The 20,831-nt window shown below is 45.3% G+C and overlaps 1 protein-coding gene across 4 annotated transcripts in view; it reads right to left on the bottom strand.

The window, feature by feature from the left end:
* TEAD1 (TEA domain transcription factor 1) overlaps positions 1–20,831 on the bottom strand; it is a 219,926-nt gene that overhangs the window by 81,157 nt on the left and 117,938 nt on the right. For 2 of the 4 annotated variants that reach the window (XM_045290950.1, XM_004711548.2), the window contains exons 3-5: positions 3,915–3,979; positions 1,239–1,301; positions 1,087–1,149 (exon numbers count right to left, since the gene is read on the bottom strand). In XM_045290950.1, the coding sequence (XP_045146885.1) occupies positions 1,087–1,149; positions 1,239–1,301; positions 3,915–3,979 (191 nt within the window). The remainder of the gene's footprint in view (positions 1–1,086; positions 1,150–1,238; positions 1,302–3,914; positions 3,980–20,831) is intronic. The other 2 variants (XM_045290952.1, XM_045290951.1) reach the window with 1 other exon arrangement.

Raw genomic sequence — 20,831 nt, forward strand, 5'->3', positions numbered from 1 at the left:
GGACTTTGGGTAGAGTCCCAGTGTTCCGCCACCCAATGCAGTGATATTACACTGTGTTTTCTCGTTTCAAACAAAAACACATTAATATATGGCAAAAATCAGCCCAGAACAAGGCAAAAACCAAGGCACATCGGAAAGGCTATAATACAGGATCCAAATTCACTTTTGCTAGAAAGTTGAACTCTTCCCTGTAAACAAACATCCCTTTGCACTGCTGGAAACAGGGCACTGGGAAAAGACACAAAGTCAGACCGTCTTCACTGCACACTTTGGAAGAGACGAAAATGGGGAGAACTTGTTTTTAAAATGGTCCATGCTTCCATTTTTAGCTTCACAATCATTTTAAGGGATTGGAAAATGAGATGTGTGGAGAGGGGGGAGAAAAATTAAAACTCACTGTATATTGAGTTGCAAACGCGGGCTTACTTGATCAAGAACGTTCCTGTCTGTAAAATCCATTTTTCCTTTTGTTTGAAGGCCATGCCTCAAACTTTCTTTCCTAATAACAGAGCCGTTCATTTTGAAAACATTATTAAGCAACGTGGAAGAAATGTGGCCTCAAATAGTCTCCCATGTTGGAAGAAGCATTACAGGAAAAGGACCTCTTTTTCATGTTTTTTGGAAATACATCAAAATAATATTTAAATTTATTTTTTAAAGGCATTTCATGACCATTCAGGAAATGATTTTTTCTTTTAAAAATAATTTCTGCATCCACTGTGCCTCTCTTGGACTTTGTTGCTTTCCAATTACTGGGCTGTTTGGTGGCCATTTGAAGGTTTAAAAAAGATTAAGAAAAAGAAAACAAAAAAAAAAAAACCAAACAGGTTTCTGGGCTGCAAAGTTATCACGACCAGCTCTGCGCTGCATAGGCATTGTTATCAGGAACACGCACACACGCACGCACACTCGCGTTTAATGTGAGGCTAGTACACAGACGGAGAGATTAGACACAAAGGAAGGACAACGCTCTCCATGCGAGGAAACTAGGTTACAGGATCCCAGCACCAGGCATTCACGGTCACCATGGAAAACAGGAAGTGAGGTGCATAGCAACCACAAGCCAAAAAGCAGGAAAGCGCATACCTTTAGCTTGGAATGAAAATCACGAGATTTCCTTCTGGCAAGAACCTGAATGTGACTAGACACCTGCAGGGTAGGGGAAGGGAGGGAAACAAAGGAAAAGCCTGTAACCATGGAGATGAAAAGCCCCCTACAACTGGGCAAGCCAGACGTACCTTAATGGCGGCTTGAATTTCTCGAACTTTCTTTCTTGCTAAGACCTGTATATGACTAGACACCTACATTGTGCGGGTTTATGAGGGGAAACAAAAAACAAAACAAAACAAAACAAAAAAAGGAAATCAAATATAAAATCGCTACTCCTCGCGAGGGTTTTCAAGGGGGAGGGGGGGAGGGGGAGGTTATTTGCATCTCAACAAAGCGCGGCAGTTAGGAACACACAGTCCCGGCCAGACACCAAGCCCCCAGCGCTGCTCTAAGCTTTTCAGACTGGGCCATCACTGCAGGGACTCGATGAGGGGGTGAAGGTTTAGACTCACAGGCGGTCTCCCACCCGGGAGAAGAATCACGGGTTTGGGAAGAACTATTTCTGGGGGGTGGGGGTTTCTTCATAAAATTTAAAAGGTGGGGGTAGGCATGAGTGAAAATACATCTAACTTCTCAGGATGAGGATGGAAACTCCCTTTGTCTCGGCTCAGAAGAGACTGCCTATAAAGCAGGAGCCCCGGTGGCACAGTGGTTAAAGTGCTCGACTGCTAACCAGCAGGTTGGTGGGTCGAAGGCTCCTTTGGAGGAAGAAGACATGGCAGTCAGCTTCCATAAAAATCCCCAGCCTGGAGAAGCCTAGGGGACAGCTCTACTCTGCCCAGGTGGGTCACTGAGAGTCGGATCAACTTTAAGGCAGTGCATTTTTGTGGGGTTTTTTGTGCGGGGATCCATAAATTAGCACCTTCTGCAGAATCAAAAAGCAGATGCAGTTGGTTGTATTCTGATCTCATTAAGAGCTCTGGATTCTGTAGCAAATGTTAAAATAATACTGACATGTAAATTAGATCTCAAAAAGAAATGGAAAGTCCCAGTTAGCAGAGCTTCCCCCACGTGCACACACACACCCCCACCCCTCCCCACCCCCGTTCTTTTTCTCCTCCGCTTATAAGTATCTCTAATCCTTTCACTCTTTTGACTGGGTGCCAAGTAGATCTGCATATTATTACAAAGCGAAATGTGTGAATACAGCCAGCCAGCCAGCCTGTTAAAAATCTGGATTGAAAACCACATGGATTTGCTCAACAACAGACCCACATTGGAGAGGTGTATCACCAACTGCTGCCTACAACCATTCCCAGGATGTCGGGGTGGGGAGGCAAAGCCGGCCTGTTTCTGAAGCACAATGGTTCTGTGAGGTTAACAAATTCACATCTCTTTGATCAGGCACTTGGTTTCACATTTCGTGAGGGCTGGCTGCCCTAGGGATGAGCCTGGGGAGAATGACCAGAGCTCGCTCAGGAACAGATAGACAGTTTCAGTAACGCCCAGCCTGCCATTTCAAAGTCCAGCGGCTGGGTGAAGGTTCTTCCGTCCCCATAACAGCGACTCTGCAGACCGGGGGTATGACCACCAAGGAGCCCTTTCTCTCGGTCTCGAGTTCCATTAAACTCAACCGTTCCCTTCAGTTTGCTTGTGTACTTTGCAAGGCTCATAGAAGCAGGAGCGCCTGCTGGGCTTCCTCACCCCTGCATCCAGCCCCCGCTGGTTTCTGTTTGAGGCCCATTTCGTTTTCATAGGATCCTCTGAGTTGATGAGGGCCACAGTTAGGGCCTGCCTCTGCCCTGGCAGAAGGCCACCTTCTCTCGTGCTGACTCAGCACCAGGCCCTCCTGGCTGTGGTGCATGTAGCATTCCTGGGGATAAAGCCTGTCCCAAGCACACACTCGGAAAAACAGCCCTTCAGCAGAACTGGAAGCTGCCCGTAGGGCTTAAGGAGACCCCAGCCTATCTGGACCTGTGGTTTTTGACTGCAGACATATATATCTGAAATATATATATTTCAGAGCCATTCCAGATCATTTGGCAGAGATCAATGTTTTAAAGTTCATTTTTAACAACTCACCCATCAGGTGGTGGTGGGTGGTTGCTTTTTGTAAACCCCTTGGGCTTTGTTTTCCTTAATTAGACAAGCATTTTTCATCCATCCCAGCTCTGTACTGGGTTCACCTCAGAGATTTGTGGTGGTCACCCTCGGCAAGGACCAGGGGAGGCCGGGTTCCGACGGACGGCAGAGGAAAATGCCCTCACCCGGTGCACTCTGCACAAGAGGTGGGTGGGTTGTAACTTCACTTCTGCGCAGTAACTAATGACCACAAGCCACGGCTGAAGGAGCGACAGTCCCCTGGATGCACATCATTCTGCATTATGTTAGGCCGATGCACAGGCTGCTAGCGTTACTCATGAAAATGATGACTAAGAGGTAATTGTCCCAGGATTTTACAAGGTGGAAGATATCTCACCACTTCGGGACTTGGGAGAGTACGCACGCCTGCAAGCCTTGGTGGCGTTGGCAGGTGCACCATTTGGGGAAGAAACGTGGGTTCCGATCGACCGTGCAGCAGTTGTCCCCACGCCATCCTGGGCAGCGAGATCTGAAATCTGCCAGGTAGGAGCCTAAGTATGGACATGAGAAGCACTCCACTGGGGAGGCCTCATCCTCAGGGTCACTGAAATGATGAGCAGTGGAAACAGCCGATCCAGGAGCACCGAGAACGCTGCTGCTTGCACAGGGACCTCAAGTTGGGGGTTCCTGGGAGCTGAAGCACAGCCAGCCACTGCAGCCAAAATGCCTCCTGGGGCCATTCGCGGACAGGACATGCAGCACCACCCGAGAGGGCCCTTTACCTGCTTTCTGGTCCTCGTCTTCCCTGTCCTGAGTTTGATGTATCTGGCGATCAGTTCATTCCTACCTGGAAGAAAGAAAGAATTCACAATAAAGCGGGTTACCTAAAAACAAAACCAACCCTTGAAAGCTAAGATTCAGAACTCAAGCATGTCATAGTTGCAGCTATCGGTGTATTAATACTAGAAAAACACTGATGGTGGAAGATTAGGAGGAAGGGTATTTTGACTTTGAACTTGGATCTGCCAGGGGAAACTAGGGTTTCTGAGGGCAGAGGTGTGCTTGAGACTGTGCCGTGTATGTGTGTGTGTGTGTGTGTGTGTGTGTGTGTGTGTGTGTGTGTGTGTTTGCTTGTTGCTGTGTGCCTGCTTGTAGCTGAACAGTGGTCACATGTGTAAGCCACAAATAAAACAAAGAGATGATCTGGGTGGAAATAATCCAGTTCTGTTCTAGCCTTCTTGTGTGTTTTTTTTTAAATCCAGTTGCATCCTGGTTTCTAAATTCCAGTTAGTATCTGAATGGTTAAAATAAATAAAAGAGGAAAAAAAAAAAAAGAATCTGAATGGTCTCAAGAGACTTTGGCACCCAGGCTGTGGCACCCTTACAACTAGGTCTAAGAAGCTAAACAGTGTACATGCAGACATCCCTAAAAGCCGTCTTTCACCACGAACTCTACAGACAAGATCACTGCAGTGACAGGGGGAGGGGGAGAGATGCAACCTCCCCTAAGCTTTATAACCCTTTAAGGAATGAACACGCCTACACAGAGATAAATCCCCAAGACCCATCCCGACGCAATCAGGAGATAGTCTGACCTCAGAGAACTATAATGCCATGGGAAAGGATACCCCTTGAAGCTATGAGTGAGAACACACCACTAATAATACACCATGTGAAATAAAAACCCACTCACGAGACATGGGTGTTTCTGAGCCACTCAAACTTTGGCGTCCGCTTGCTTTCCTATCAAACACTTCATTTTTCACAGGGTTGATAGATGCCCTTGAGTTTGCCCTGACGCAGAGAGACCCCATCATCTGTGGACAGCAGAAGAAAGCACTGCCATCCATGTTTGAGCATGGCATGTGGGTGCGGCTACTGCGGCAACCCATCTCATTGAGGATCTGCCTGCCTGGTTTCTGTTGTTGTTGCTGATCCTCCCTCAACTTTACCAAACATGATGTCCTTCTCCAGGGACTGGCCCCTCCAGATAACATGTCCACTGTTTACATACTCTCTCTGGTCTCGGTTATGAAAACTCCTGCTTCTCTGTAGCCTGTAACTGGCTTTGCATCAGTCAGCCCACCCTAGGTGAACTCTCTGGGGCCCAAAGCAAGTGTGAAGTCCACTGCTGCGGCACTCACTCCTGAGCTTCACTGCACTGCGGCTATCGAGAGAACGTCTCACCCTTCCTCAGGCTCGTTTCAGTCGCCCACCAAGGGAAATCTCGAGCTACCCACACTAAGACCCAGTTTCCTCGATCTGCAATTCCAGAGCAGCCCATCCCATAGACCTGTGGTCCTCAACCCTTTAAGACAGTTCCTCGTGTTGGGGTGACCCCCAACCAGAAAACTATTTTCGTTGCTACTTCATAACTGTAATTTTGCTGTTATAAGTCGTCATGTAAATATCTGATATGCAGGATGTATTTTCATTGTTACAAATTGAGCATCATTAAAGCATATTGATTAATCACAAAACAATATGTAACTATATATTGTGAAATATTTATTTCTAATGACAAAGAAGTGAAATTTTGTCTTGAAGTACAGTGCAGCATGGGCTAAACAGTCTTCCCGCTGGGGACTCGTATGTGGGTATATCTGTATATGGGCAGACCCGCCTGGAGATAGATAGAGGGGCAGTGTCTCAGTTTCTAAGGCCATCGGAAATATGTGTTTTCCGATGGGCTTAGGCGAATCCCGTGAGGTTGAGAACCGCTGCCGAAGACATCTCTCCTGATCTGCATCCAAAGCACAGCTATAATAACTGCCTGGCTATTTGTATAGTTTGTGTTTATGTCTTACGCAGGGATCATGGGGTGAGAACTTTATCTTGATTCTCAAAGTTTTTCCAATCCCCACAACACTGCCCAGCACACGAAAAGAATTCCAGAGTACACACTAGTGAAAACAAGGGCCCTCCTCCCCAGACTACCCCTCCCGGCCGTGCTAGGAAAGAACTGGCTAGCAACCACTGATGAGAACCAGCCCAAGACTTCCCTCGTGGAAATCCTGTGTGAGAAGTCCAAAGACTCCCCCCTCTGCTGCTGAGAAGGTTCATGAAGTCATGATTCTGTTCACTACCTGCCTGCCTGAGAGGTAAGACTTTCTGCTGGACAGGGTCCCTGCTGGAGGACGAGGGACCGTGGAGTTCTGGAGCTGGCTCAAAACTTCAGGATCATCGGCATCCAGTCCTCAAAGCCCAGCCGATGGGCGGACCCATGAGTGGGAGCAAACAGTTTTAGGATTAAGAGAGCAACCCATTAAGTCTTCAAACATTTAAAAGGAACAAAGGCCTGCCTTATTGGGAGGCCCCTGTAACTTTCATCTCCAGATCCCCAAACAAAAAAATAAGCACAGTCCCCTTATCCACATGACAGTCCTTTAGATGTTAATGACAGTGTCCAGGTCCTCCTGAAACTGTACCCAGGCTGAAACTCTCCCCGCTCTTCCTGTGTTATTTGGGACGGGTTCTGGAATACTCACACCATCAGAGGCCAGCGTTGGGTCTACTTTCCTTTCAGAGCGTGGAGTCCAGAACTACAGGCAGGTTCATGACAGGTCCACAAAAAGAGTGGACTGGTCACTTCCCTCATCCTAAGCACTCCACCCTTTTTGGAGGACCACGATAAACTGTCAACTCACCAACTTGAATTCTCAGGCCTCAATGTATGGGCTATGTATTGCTACCTCCCGAATCCCATCTTTTCTTGCATAGTTGGGGTTTCTGATCCGAAATCAGAACCTGGTATTTATTTGTGTTCCACTGCATCCTGACAGAATCTTCTTGGACCATACTTCTGACTGGACTTTCCCTTTTACCCCAGGAAAGGGATTTCTAAATTCCATTTTGAAGGCTGTCTCTTAAACCACTCACTTTCAAACTTGTGAGAGCCACCAATCTCCCCTGTAGTACCATTGGGCATCCTTCTCCATCTCTCAGATGGCTGTACAGACTTTGCAATTTGTCTCAAAGGCTCACTGACAGCAGTGCCCAGCTAACAGTGAGTGCCTAATTACCAGAAGCCAGACCTCAGTGGCAATGTCTGCAGGCAAGCCAAGCACCCTCGTGCTCGGGGCCGTCTGAGTGGCCAAGCAGAGAGAAATCCTGTGCTCTGTGCAATTCCATCTGAACCTTGTCCAGACGGCGGACATGTCTCTGGCTCCCTCATCCTTGCTCATGTTCTGTTTACGAAGAGTGACTTGATAAGTGTGACACACAGCATACATAACTAATTTTCAATTACCTATGGCATTTGGTTGAATGGATGAGATCAATATCCAGAACAGCCACATGTGACTACGCAGCAGGTGGTCTATGCAAATAGCACTCCGGGAGTTAACGCATGGCCCAGTCAATACCCCACTTTGAGAAAAATAGCTCTAAAAATTACTATTACACGAGTCTCTATTGAGTACCTACTATCTGGAAAGGCCTAACATTATGGTCACCATTGCACTGAACGCTTTTAACCCTCCTGCCTCTGCTGCAGAGGTACGAAATCTCCCTGCACATCCTATGCTCTTGCTTTGACATCCTCTTTCAAAGCATGAATATTAATTGATGTGGGGTTTCTATGTGCTTCCTCCTGCCTGCACGTCAGGAACATTGCCGATTCAGATTTTAAATTCAAAGTTAACGAATATTGAACATCGACTGTGACCTAAACACAGTGTCGGTCACTTTAGAGTAAATGATTTTTACAAAAATAATTGAAAAGGTGGCTTTGTGCACACAAAGTACAATTCAGGTTTGCCTGGTTCCAATAAATCACAAGTTATAGAAAGAAAATGCACTGGTTTACCTTCAAGTTTTACATTGACCTTATATAGCTTATAATTCTCTTTATAATCAGCAAATTTTTATAATCACTTTAAAAAATATTCAGTTCATCTTAAAAACCTTGCTCCACTCCTTAAAACACCCAGAACTATTTTTATATGTTATATATTGTAATGTATTTCATTCTTTTAAATATAGAATTGTCTGAGTAAGGTTCCAAACATTTTCTTAAGCAACATCTAAGGCACCTTCCATTCTAACTCACAGCATTTCCCAGCTTGTAGGTCTTTACAGGAGGTGACAGCCTCTTGGTTCTCCCTCAGAGCAGCGAGGAGGTTTGAACCACTGACCTTGCTATTAGAACCCAATGAGGAAACCACAATGTCACCGGTGCTACTATTTCTTAAATGCGCTACTATTGCTTAAAAACTTTATCGGATTTAAAACCTACTCAATCAAAAGTCTCAATCAATTCACTTCATTGGACATTTTAGATGGGAAAAGCAGCTATCCTGCTCTATACAGGCCAACTTCTTTCATACAAGTACTTGAAATACCAACTACACGCAGTACCGTTAAAAACACAAACTGCCTAATTTCTAAATCTAACCAGAATAAAAACCTGCTTAGCCATTAAGGAAGGAACCACATACGTCATTCCAAATGATTTTGCAGCATCTTTTTCAGCATTGTACAACAACTGGAAAAACTGATAAGGGTCCAGCAAGATTCTGGGCAGTGACCCTGATACTGAGCCTTAATTACAGTTTCCATTGCCCAACCCCTCCAAATGGGGTGAGTGGTCTCTACAGACCACAGCCCTGAATCTGAACCGTGTGACTGAGGGGCAGAATTCCCAGAGCAAAGATTGGGAGTTCACTGGACCCCAGCGATCACTGATATACCTGGGAGTGAGCCAGCAGTCCACACAGCACCCTTTTAGAATTGTAATCTTTGTTTATCTAATCCTTTGGCCCATCACACATAGAGAAACAAGCACATGCCTGGTGGCACTTAATCCAGGTAAATATTGTATTTCAAAAATGACTTTCAACAAAGCTCACTTTCAAGCTATTTGCTACTGTCTCCCTAGCCAGGATATAAAGATAAGGCAATGCCTGCCTGCAGGAGTGCAGTGTCCAGTACAAAGATTAAGGTAAGAGAGCAAATCAGCTCCACACATCAAACTACGACTGCCATGAAAGTTGTTCTAGGAATACCCGTGGGTAATTCAGAAAATCTAGAAGGTTTCCCAGAGGTCTGAAACCATCAGCTAAGGCCTTTAAAGACCCACCCCAATTTCCCCAAAACAAAACTCAAGCTAACTGCTAACCACTTGATTCTGACTCATGGTGATCCTTCTGGATAGATCAGAACTGCCCCAAAGGTTTTTCAGTGGGCTATAATCTTTGAGGAAATAGACAGCCATGTCTTTCTCCCTCCTAGGCAGTGGCTGGTAGGTTGGAGACACCAACCTCTTGGCCAGCAATGGAGCACACCGGGCCACTTTACCACCAGGACTCCTCCTTTTAAGGCTCTATGACCCCTCTCACCCCCAAAATTTCAAGCATACAAAACAGAATAGAGTACGCACTCATTGTCTTTTAACTGTCTAGATTCAACTACTTTTTCCATTATTTTCTTTATTACATATTCCCATCTACCAGCCATTGATCCATCCACCAAGCCATCTTCTTTTATTGTTGTATTTCAAAATAAGCTGAAAACATGATATTTCTCTCCCCAAAATACTTCAGCGAGCATATCATTAACTAGAGTGAAAAATGCATTTTGACAGCAGAAAGATTTATTTTGATAGCAGAATGACAGCAGGAAAAGGTTGAAAACCTTTTTTAGCCAGAGGAATCAGCATTTCTTTAAACATATAAAAAATGTAAGAAAAACACGCCTCTGGACACTCCTGCTCCCTAGACCACTGCACACACGCTTTCTCAAGTTAGGTGCACGCAGGCTCTCAACCCATCTGCGACCCACTTCCTTCACTACAATCCCCATAATCACTTATAGAGCTGAGTGGCAATATCACACTCCACCAAGAGGGGTCACTACACTACAGCTTCTGTGCAGCATGAAAATCCATTTATGAATACTCAAGTGTATTCCGCAGGTACATGTTCCTGCTCTTCCTGCAAGCAGCAGCCAGGAGAAACAGTCCTGTCTCACAACAGTTGATAGTACTGACCAGCACCAGGCACATTTTCATTGCTCCTTTTCCCCTTTCTCCTAAACAACCCAGCAGAAAAGAGGCCTGATATTAGCTACTCCTGCATCCTGGAATGCGCTTAAATTTCCTGTCCAAGAGGCAATCTCAGGGACTCCAGCAGAGAGGCGTGGCACTTGTGCTGGGCTTGCCTGATCCGACAGAGGCCTGGTGAAAGCTGTGGCAATGGGATGTGGCCACGAGTCATGTTTGAGGAACAGCAAATGCAGGGTCTGTGGTTAGAAATTGCAGCCCAGAGACACTCAGCTTGAACAGTCAAAGAGCCACTTTGTAACTGAACGGAGCCAGGAAGACGCTTCTTCGTCCAGGCTACAGCCAGTGGAGGACTGGACAGCCAGGCCTGCGGAAGGAAGGGGCTAGTAGGTTGAGAACACCTCTGTTAGCTCTCCCCTCAGCTAAACCCAACGCAGAGCCGCCCTTTTGAGACAAAGTAGAACTGCTCTTTAAAGGAATAAAAAAAGTAGAAAGCATTGTCTTTCTCCCACAAAGGGCCTGGCTGGTGCTTTCGAACTGCTGACCTTGCCCTTAGCATCCCAACCTGTAACCACTAGGCCAGTATAAGTTGGAATTGACTCAAGAGCAGTACATTTGGTTTCAGTCTTTACGGAAGCAGAGCATCAACTCTTTTCCCCCGACACAGTGGCTGGCGAGTGTGAACCATCAACTTTTTTTAAAAAAATCATTTTATTGGGGGCTCATACAATTCTTATCACAATCCGTACATACATACATTGTGTCAAGCACATTTGTACATTTGTTGCCATCATCATTCTCAAAACATCTGTTTTCTGCTTGAGCCCTTGATATCAGCTCCTCATTTCTCCCCTCTCTCTGCCCCGCTCCCTCATGAACCCTTGATGATTTATAAATTATTATTACTTTGTCATATCTTACACTGTTCGATGTCTCCCTTTACCCACTTTTCTGTTGTTCATCCCCCAGGGAGGAGGTTATATGTGGATCCTTGTAATTGTGAACCCTCAACTTTGTGGCTAGCAGCTGTGCACTGTCTGTCCCGCCAGAGCTCCTTATCACCGTCTGCTACGAGGATGCATGAAGATTCCCCACCCTCTTTTTCCCACGCAAACAGTGAGAGTCGAAATACAAACTCGAGTTTCTCTTGATTTGCAGACTAAAGCTTTATCAAATGGGCACCGATCCTATGACTTCCATACCCTCTCACAAACCCACGCTGGCCCTGAGCTGTCTAAGCCTTGGACCTGCACACACAGTTGGTCTTATGGCTTAGAAAGCCCTTGCCCATTTCTGCAGGTCCCGATTCTACCGATTTTTCAAATGCCTCATCCTTTAAGAGCTTTGCAGTTGCAAGAGGACACTCTCCTGTCTCTAAACAGCCGCGACCCCTGACCTGGCTGCTTCCAGATGCCTTGTATCTTCCTCTGCTTTCGATCCTACATGGTCAGTGCTTATCACAGCTCCAACTAGATCATAAAATTCTGAAAAGTAATAAACAACCAACAGTCATTTCTTCCCTGCCCTCCTTTCCTAGGAAGTTAAATGTCTGTGAAACAGTTTGTGGTCAGGGGCGGAAGGAGGCTTCCTTACAAAAGTAACCCTGAGGGAACAGTGGGCTAGTAAGCATTGGATTGCTACACACAAGGTGAGCGGTTCAAACCTACTAGCTGTACTGCAGGTGAAAGATGAGGCTGCCTGTTCCCGGAAAGATTTATAGTCTCAGAAACCCTAAGGAGCAGTTCTAGCCACCTGCCCTCTGAAGCTGCTGTGAGTTGGAATCCCCTCAGTGTCAGCAGGGATATGTCCTTCCAATCGTTTGGTTTTAGATCATCAACATTAAGCACAAGAAGGAAAACAAGGCCCAGTGGGAGGAAGGGAAAGGCCACCATTACTTTGCCCCAAGAGTGATGGAAAGTAGAGGGAGACAGAGATGCCCTCCACTAGCTGACCACTAGCTGAGGACGGACGCTCAGGACCGGAGAGCACATGGCTCTGTCCTCCAACAGCAGCAGCAACAGCAGCAGGGTCTGGCATATAAGAAAAAGGAGCTTCACAAGCAATCTTGAAGTCGTGTTGTGTGTGTGTGTTTACATAATTATATCTTAAATTGTACATTTAAATGATAAAATTAAACATATTTTGTGTATGCTATATTTTGTATCTTACATAAATAACAATTATATTATTTAAATCATTATATATTAAATATTACATATGTATATACCTGTTATATATTATATATTTAGTTTTACTACTTAATGAAATGTGTGTTAATAATCTACACATATCTTATATACATAATATAATTTAAATCTTAATAGATAAATACAGATATTTATCTATAAGATACACACACATATACACTTTAAAAAAACGCCAAAGGGGGGAAATAAAATTAATTAATTAAAAAAAGAAACACACCATAGGCCTTCTTTTTTATCACCTGAAGTCCAGCTAAAGCAATGGTTCTCAACTTGTGGGTCGTGACTCCTTGGGGGCATGTGTCGAACCACCTTTTCACAGGGGTCGCCTGATTCATAACAGTAGCAAAATGACTGTTGTGAAGCAGCAACGAAAATAATTCTATGGTTGGGGGTCACCACAACATGAGGAACTGTATTAAAGGGCCGCAGCATTAGGAAGGTTGAGAACCACTGATCTAAAAGGAAGAAGTTTAGCCAAATAAAAAATCCAACAACCAAAGGGACAGGTGCAGAGAAAGGGGAAGGCACAAGCACAACTGGCCGGGAAATGGGCTGATGCCCCTGTCCTCCATTGACACAGGCAGAGGAGGCAATAAAGGGAGAGTCTCTGTTACACACTAAACTGCGAGGAGTTAATAATTAGCCATTTCTCCCACACTGCTGCCATAGCAACTTGTTCTAGCCACACTGGACAAGAAGGCTGCTAAAGCTGGCTAGCCAGACAGTGACTGTGGCCCTGTAGAGCTCAGTACTAGAATCACGGGTGTAGAAGCAGGCCATCTCTGCCCTCAAGGATCTAACACCTGTTTGGAGAAAAGCTTGCCTCAGAAAACAGGGTCAAACCGCCCTACTGTGTGCTCCTTCCCAGCACATCTCCCGGCTGCCATCGAGCATTAGTTGAAACAATCGGATGATGTGTGCCTGGACAGGAAGCTTCACAGGAGCATAGAGTACACGCTAGGTGGACAACTGAATGAGACAAATGGAGGAAGACTAGAGGCATGGGGAACAAGGGGTACCAGAAGATTACAAAGTAGGGGTGAGGGAAGGCCCGTAAGAGAGCATTTGAACTAGTCCCAGAGTATTGCCAAGGAGGAAGTTTAGACACCAGTGTCTCGGTTAATCCCCAATATAAATCATTGACCAAAAATCAGTACCAACGTGGAAAATCACATGAACTGGACTGACTGCCTGTACTGGGCTGCCAGGGGCTAGTACTGTTTGTTCCTGGTTCCTACTCTAAAGGTTTACAAGGAAAGCCAGTGGCCTTGACGAGGGGAACCCTGGTCCTTCCCTGAGATAAGCTGTCTCTGCTCCACACAGGGGCTGTCAGGGACAGCTCTGGTAGAAAGAAGGTGCAGGGCAAGCTGGGCTCCCTCTTGGTTCGTCAAAATCTAGCACCCTGCATCCCTCCAAAGTGTCTGCCAACCACAAGGTCCAGCTTCTCAGATGTCCCATCAGTCAAGGGCATCTGAGGCCATGATCATGGGGCAGTCCCATAAACACTGTACTCTTCCTCACCTCAGCAGACAGCTTACAAACTACGTTTGTATTAATTTCAAACTCAAAAAACTCAAACTCACTGCCATTGAGTCCATTCTAACAGTGACCCTGTAAGACAGGGTATAAGTATCCCTGTGGGTTTCCAAGACTCTAACTCTTTATGGAAGGAGAAAGCCTCACCTGTCTCCCAAGCAGTGGTTGGTGGTTTCGAACTGCTGACCTTGATGTTAGCAGCCCAACGTGTAACCATTATGCCACCAGGGTTCTTAGATTAACTTAGAAGGGGTAAAACGAGACAAGGAAACTATCTAAGGCTCGGTACCGAGTGCAAGTCTTCTATGTTGGGTAAGGAGTGTCTGAATGGTGTGAATGGTTAGCACCTTGATTACTAGCTCAGAGGTTGGAGTTTGCAGACCCAGAAGCACCTCAGAAGAAAGGTCTGGTGAGCTAGTTCCATAAACTGGTCATTGGCTATCCCATCACAGAAGGGTCACAGGAAGGGACAAGTCAGTCAGAGTGCAGTATAGCACCAACAATACACACAACATTCCTCTAGCTATTCAATCCCACGATCATGACCCCAGTTCTACCCTGCAAACCCGGCTAGACCGAAGCACGTACACTGGTACAGTAAGAACTCTGGACACACAGAATTCAGGGCAGATAAACCCCTCAAGAACAGGAGAGTAGCAAAAACCATGAGGGTAGGGGGAAGGGAAGGGTTAGGGGAAGGGGAATCGATTACAGTGATCTATGTAGAACACCCCCTAGCCCCCACTGAGGGTGGCAAACAACAGAGACGTGGGTGAAGGGAGATAGTAGACGGTGTGAGATATGAAAACAAAAATAATTTGTAATTTATCAAGGGGTCACAGGGTGGGAGGAGGGAAAAAGAGGAGCTGATACCAAAGGCTCGTGTAGAAAGAAAATGTTTTTAAAAGAATGATGGCAACATATGTACAAATTTGCTTGATACAACTGATGTATGGATTGTAATGAGAGCTGTAAGAGCCCCCAATAAAATGATTTAAAAAAATCTGTAACTACCAATGCTATTATAAAGAGTATACATCTTTGGGAAAACAAATTGATAATACATGGTGAACCCCAAAGGAATTCTCTCTTGGAAATTAATCCTAAGCAAAAATTTTAACAAAATAAGGTCTTCACCTACCGGGGGTGGGGTGGGGGTGGGAAGCTCCTATGGATCACAGTGCTACTCTGATACACATGGGCGACCAAAATGGAATCAACGCCGTGGGAGCTGGTAGGATGGGTATTGGATAGCAATTCTGTTGTTTTGTAATTATTTCTACAAGGGGATAAAAAAAGCACAAATGACGCAAGTTCTTCCTATTATCTCCTTCTATGTGACACAGTACAGAAATACACAATCATCTTTTTAACCCTGTAGTGAATAGTTTTAACTTGCTTCAACAATTTTATGCCTCTAGCTCCTCTTCTTCATCCAGCTCATACACAACTACCTAAAAGACATCTTCAGTTTGGCCATTTTAATACCCCGGTACCTTTCATGGCCAATACACTCCAGTACACTTACTCCCTGCTGCCCAGAGTGCAAAGGTCATACTACTTTAGTATGGTATTCAATGCTGTCCCACCAGCTGGTCTTTAAACTTTTCTTTTCCATGACACACCCCACCATCATACCACTTTTCTTGATCCCTTTTGCCACTATCAAAATGCATGCCCGGCATCCAGGTCTCTGAATCATCCTATCATTCTAAGGATTTGCTCATGATGGGCATTCCTCGTTCAACCCCATCACAAGCGAAAACCTTCCAGGTCCAGCTCAAGCCCAGGAAGCCCCAGCTGAAGCATACTAGGTAGACCTGGTGTGTGCCAGGGCCGAGGTGTCTCGAGCCCTACCCACAGACCCACTGCCAGAGTCGGAGACGGAGAACTGATCCACAGGGTACCCGAGATTGTCAATCTTTATGGGAGCAAACTGCCTCATCTTTTTCCCTCTAAGTGGTTAGAGGGTTTGAACTGCTGATCATGTAATTCTAATTCCAGGATTGCCACCTATCAGCTACACACCCCATAAATGTTTCTAATGAACAAATGGGCAAATGATTGAGCTCTCCTTTTCTGAAGAACAGAGCCAGAAGGAATAATCTACGGCAGTGGTTCTCAACCTGTGGATCCCAAGGCCTTTGGGGGTTGAAGACCCTTTCACAAGGGTTGTAGCAAAATGACCGTTACAAAGTTGCAACAAAAATAATTTTATGGTGTGGGGGGATCACCAAAACATGAGGAACTGTATTAAAGGGTTGTGGAATTAGGAAGGTTGAGAACCACTGATCTAGGGGGTAAAAAATTTATTTATTTTTTTTAAATCAAGACGGCATTCCCAGTATTGTCTGTAATCTGTTGGACCTTTACAGTTACGACTATTCAGCGAAAGAGAGGCAGCAAGATTCCTAAAGCTTCCTTCTGCATTCTCAGCTTAGCATCCCTGGAGCCAATGAGGACTCTCTTCCTCCCACTTCTAAATGCCACAGTAACATGGACCTGATCCAAAAAAAAAAAAGCTAATCTTAATATTAACCCAGGTAAGTCTCATTAATGAAAAACTCAGCAAAGAACATCCTGTTTATGTATTAATCATTTGGCCTTAGAGGAGTGCGAAAATCTAAAGCACTTAGAGGAGTGTGAAAATCTAAACACAACTAAAGTGTTAAAAAAAAAAAAAACAACACTACTGGTGGGAATGTTGTAGCCTCTTTTTTTGGGGGGGAGGGGGCGCCTTAGTTGTTTGTGTGGTTGTTTAGATTTCTCTGAGGGGATCTGAATTTGTGCAGAGTAGCTGTGAGAGCTTGGTCATATTGTTTAACTTCTTTGGGCTTCTACGGTCCTGACCTAGAAAATGCAAATCATTTTCCCACCAACCCTGGAGAACCTTACATGCATTGCAAATACAAATTCAAAAGTCCCAGAACCTAGAAAAACAACAACAACCCAACTTGGGTTGCAATCCTCAAGGTCTGCAGCCCCGAACCACTCAGAGTGAGAAAGATGTAGCTTTCTCCTCCTGCTGACAGCGCCGTCTCTGACACTCACTGGGGCAGGTCGACTCTGCCCTATGGGGGTTGTCCAAGTCATCATCAACAGGGAGCTTTGTTTAAGAGCCATCAGGCTTACTGGTTGGAGAGGAACTAGTGGGACTCTTCAGCAGTGGCTCTCAACCTTCCTAATGCCTTGACCCTTTAATGCAGTCCCTCATGTTGCGGTGACCCCTCCAACCAGAAAATTCTTTTCGTTGCTACTTCATCACTGTCATTTTGCTACGGTCATGAATCGTCATGTAAATATCTGGCAGGCAGGATGTATTTCCATTGTTACAAATTGAACATCATTAAAGCACAGTGATTGTGTTAGTCTGGGTACTTTAGAGAAACAAATCCAAAGAAACTCCTATGTATAAGAGAGAGTTTTATATAAAGGGTAGGTGAACATCAAGAAAACATCCCAACCTAATGCTGCCCAAGCCCACAAGTCCAACATTAGCTCATGTGTCCGACACCAATCCACAAAGCCCTCCTCCATCTCACAAAACACACACTATGACGCTGACTGCAGGAGGAAAGCCGAATCAGTGAATGTGTAAACATCTCAGTGCTGGCAGGGGTCTCCACACGGCTAGTCCAGCACCCAGGGCTGCATCAGAGTAGGTCCATGTGGCTTCTCCTCAGGGATGTCTTGCAGGAAGTGAGCCTTGCCAGCTAAAGCAGGGAACTGGCTAAGGCAGCTGCACCCTGGTCTGGCCATCAGAAAACAAGAGACCCAAGAACTAGAAAGGTGAGGCTCACCAAGCCATTTATCCCTCCACCCTTCAATTAACCCCACATGTGTTTATCGGCCAAGTTGGCACAATAAACTAACTCAGTGATTAATCACAAAAACATGTAACCATATGTTGTGAAATATTTATTTCTAATGACAAATAAATGAAATTTTGTCTTGAAGCATGGTGTAGCATGGGTAATAGTCTTCGCTCCGGGTACTCGTATGTGGGCATATTTGCATGTGGGCAGACCTGCCTGTAGACGGATAGAGGAGTGTGTCTTGGTTTCTAAGACCATCAGAAATGTGTGTTTTCTGACGGTCTTAGGCAGCCCCTGTGAAAGGGTCATTCGACCCCCAGGTTGAGAGCCACTGCTCAAGACCATGGCCCTTACTATTCAGGTCTGGATGGAACTCACCTTCATCTTAGGATCATCAACCATTTGAGATGAAAAGGGCAGCATCAAGGAGCAGAGGAGTGGAGACAGGAGTCACAGGCAGTGGGCTGATAGTACACCGAGGGGATTCCAGCGCATGAGGTGAATCAGAATGTGTATGTAGGACTCTAAATGTGTATGACTGTACGGGCTCTGTAAACATTCACCCAACTCACAAAAAGCTAATGAAACAGTCATATAACCCTGTAATGTTAATGCTCTTGGTTGACAGGTTTCCAATCAGAATCAACTTGTTGGCAGCTACCAACAAAGGCTTTAAAGGCTTTTTGTCCAAGACACCCTGCTACATGGTACCTGGTCCTTAGACCTAAGGTCCTCCTCTTGATAAACTTCTGGGCTATACAGAAAATCTTAAAACCTTTGCTCTCACCCTCAATTTTCAAAATGTCATGGCCATGAAGTAAACTGCTTCCAATAAAATGAGCACTTTGTTGTAGTATCTTAACACTGAGTGGTAGCATGCAAGCTACTTTACTCGTTACAATGCTCTTTTAATCTGGAATGTGTTTATTTGTGGACTGAAATAGCTGGAAATTGCAGTTGCTTTGTTTTGTCCAGAGGCTGAGCAGGGCCAAAATTCTTAAACTGTGTGACAGTCTGTAATGTCTCTCTATGGATAAACTCTAAACCCAAACCCACTGTCATCGAGTGGGTTCCATTCGCATAGGCTGGAGGTTTTGCCTTCAGCAGCAACCCCCTCCCCAACAAATTTCCACAGATCATCAGAAGAATTAAGCATCAGCTTCTTGGAGTTGCCCTAACAGCTCTTCAATGGTGAGTTATAGAACCATCAAATCAAAATGACACTCACATGCTCAAGAAAAATATAAAAGTCTAAAATTTTTTTTAAAGTATAGTACCCATGACCCTAAAGGGCAACAGGTTGAAAATATACTCAACTGGAAGAAATTAAAATGTGAAAGTTAACTGAACTAGTATTCAGTATGTATGGGAAGCACAGGTGTTGTGAAGTGGTTTAGAACTGGACTATAACCTGCTGTGTGTCAGCATTATGCAAATCCCCAGACATGTACACTCAGACCTAACCCCACACCCTTCGTATTCCCCTTATATAAATGCTCAAACTAAGGTCAAAGGTGTGAAGAAACTTGCTCAGGTTCCAAAACCAGTAACTGGGAGAGTTGGGATCTAAACCTAGCTCTGTCTTCACACTTCATTCTTCCTCCCTTAATTTTAGAGCAATTGTTCTGCAGTGCAGGAGCCCTGTGGTATAAGGCATTACTTATTGGGCTGCTAACCACAAGGTCAGCATTTCAATCTACAGGTCAGTGTTTGAACTCACCACCCACTCTGTGGGAGAAAGATGAGGCTGACTATTCCTGTAAAGAGTTACAGTCTAAGAAATTCCCAGGGTGGCTCTACCCTGTCCTATGGGGTCACGATACGTTGGTTTCGACTCGAGGGCAGTGATTGAAGATCATTACTAAGAACTTAATTAAGAATAAGATCTTAGAATGGGATATACTGCATCCAGAAAGCAGGCAGAATTATATATTCATTACTTAAAAAAAGCTCTTTACCCATGGAGTCACAGGATGAAATACCAATCCCTCACCATCCTTTAAGGCTTACAATCTTGACATCTATGCATTCCTCTCCCTTGCTCATTTGCTATCATTTCACATGTGAAAGGTTTGGTGCTAACCTCTGGGGGAAATACAGTCTGGAACATTATACACTCTACCTTGTAGGGAGGCACTCTGGTAGCGCTGTTGGTTAAGTACTGACCGCTAATTGCAAGGTGGGAGGTTCAAACCCACCAGCTCCTCTATGGAAGAAAGATGAGATTACCTGCTCCCATAAAGATTCACAGCCCCAAGAGCTCTTCTCTATACAGTTGCTGTGAGTCAGTCGACCCCACAGCAGCACGTTACTTATGAGTTAGGAGGAGAAAAGAGGCAGGAAGTCACACAGCAATAATGAAAGGCAGAGTAAGAGGAGGGTGGGAAGAGACGTCCCTAAGAATGGTGTTCTAACAGTCCAGGGGGTTTTCTCCCTATGGTTCTCCTGCTATCCCTTGACCCAACCACCATGGCTTAGAAATCAGCAAGCAACCAAATCCACCCACACCCAGGCCAGCCATCCAGGAGAGATCAATGGCCTTTGAAGTGGGCTTCCCATTTAGACGGCATCAAGCAAACAAAACAGTTTTGTCAGTAGAGGTTTTAGATTCAGGAGACCCAGCTCATTTTCATTCTGCCTTTACATGTCTAGTTAAAGCTGAGTAGTGTGTGAACACATCTCCCTGTTATGTACATGTAACAAACCCACGGCTCACACGTTCTGTCTCACTCTCCCCAACTTGTTTCTTCTTTATCCTTGCCACGCTGGCTGGTATTCTGTGTGGGATGACCTGTCCCCACACCTGCTTGCCCCACTCCACCTCCATCCTCAATTATTTCTGATTTGCCAAGGACTCTGTGCAGGTGTCCTGTCAGGTCCCCCAGTAGGATTAGCCTGCTCTGCCCCCTCACCTCACCACTCTGTGTAGAGTTCCAGGCCAGTGCTTGTGATACTGCACTCTTTCGGTCTGGGGCCATCTTCCTTAACAAATGGCAGGCTTCTAGAAGGCAGGGACCATGACCTGTGGCCAGAGTTCCCCCTCCACCAATTCCTGCCACTGTGCTGAGCAACTACTGTTGACTTTAGATCTTTTTTGAAAGAAAGAAAAAAAAACAAAACTCTCTATGTGAAGTAGTCTCC

This window comes from Echinops telfairi, unplaced genomic scaffold (genome assembly GCF_000313985.2).
Source record: "Echinops telfairi isolate 266 unplaced genomic scaffold, ASM31398v2 ScPeMD7_60;HRSCAF=208, whole genome shotgun sequence".
Taxonomy (NCBI): Eukaryota; Metazoa; Chordata; class Mammalia; order Afrosoricida; family Tenrecidae; genus Echinops; species Echinops telfairi.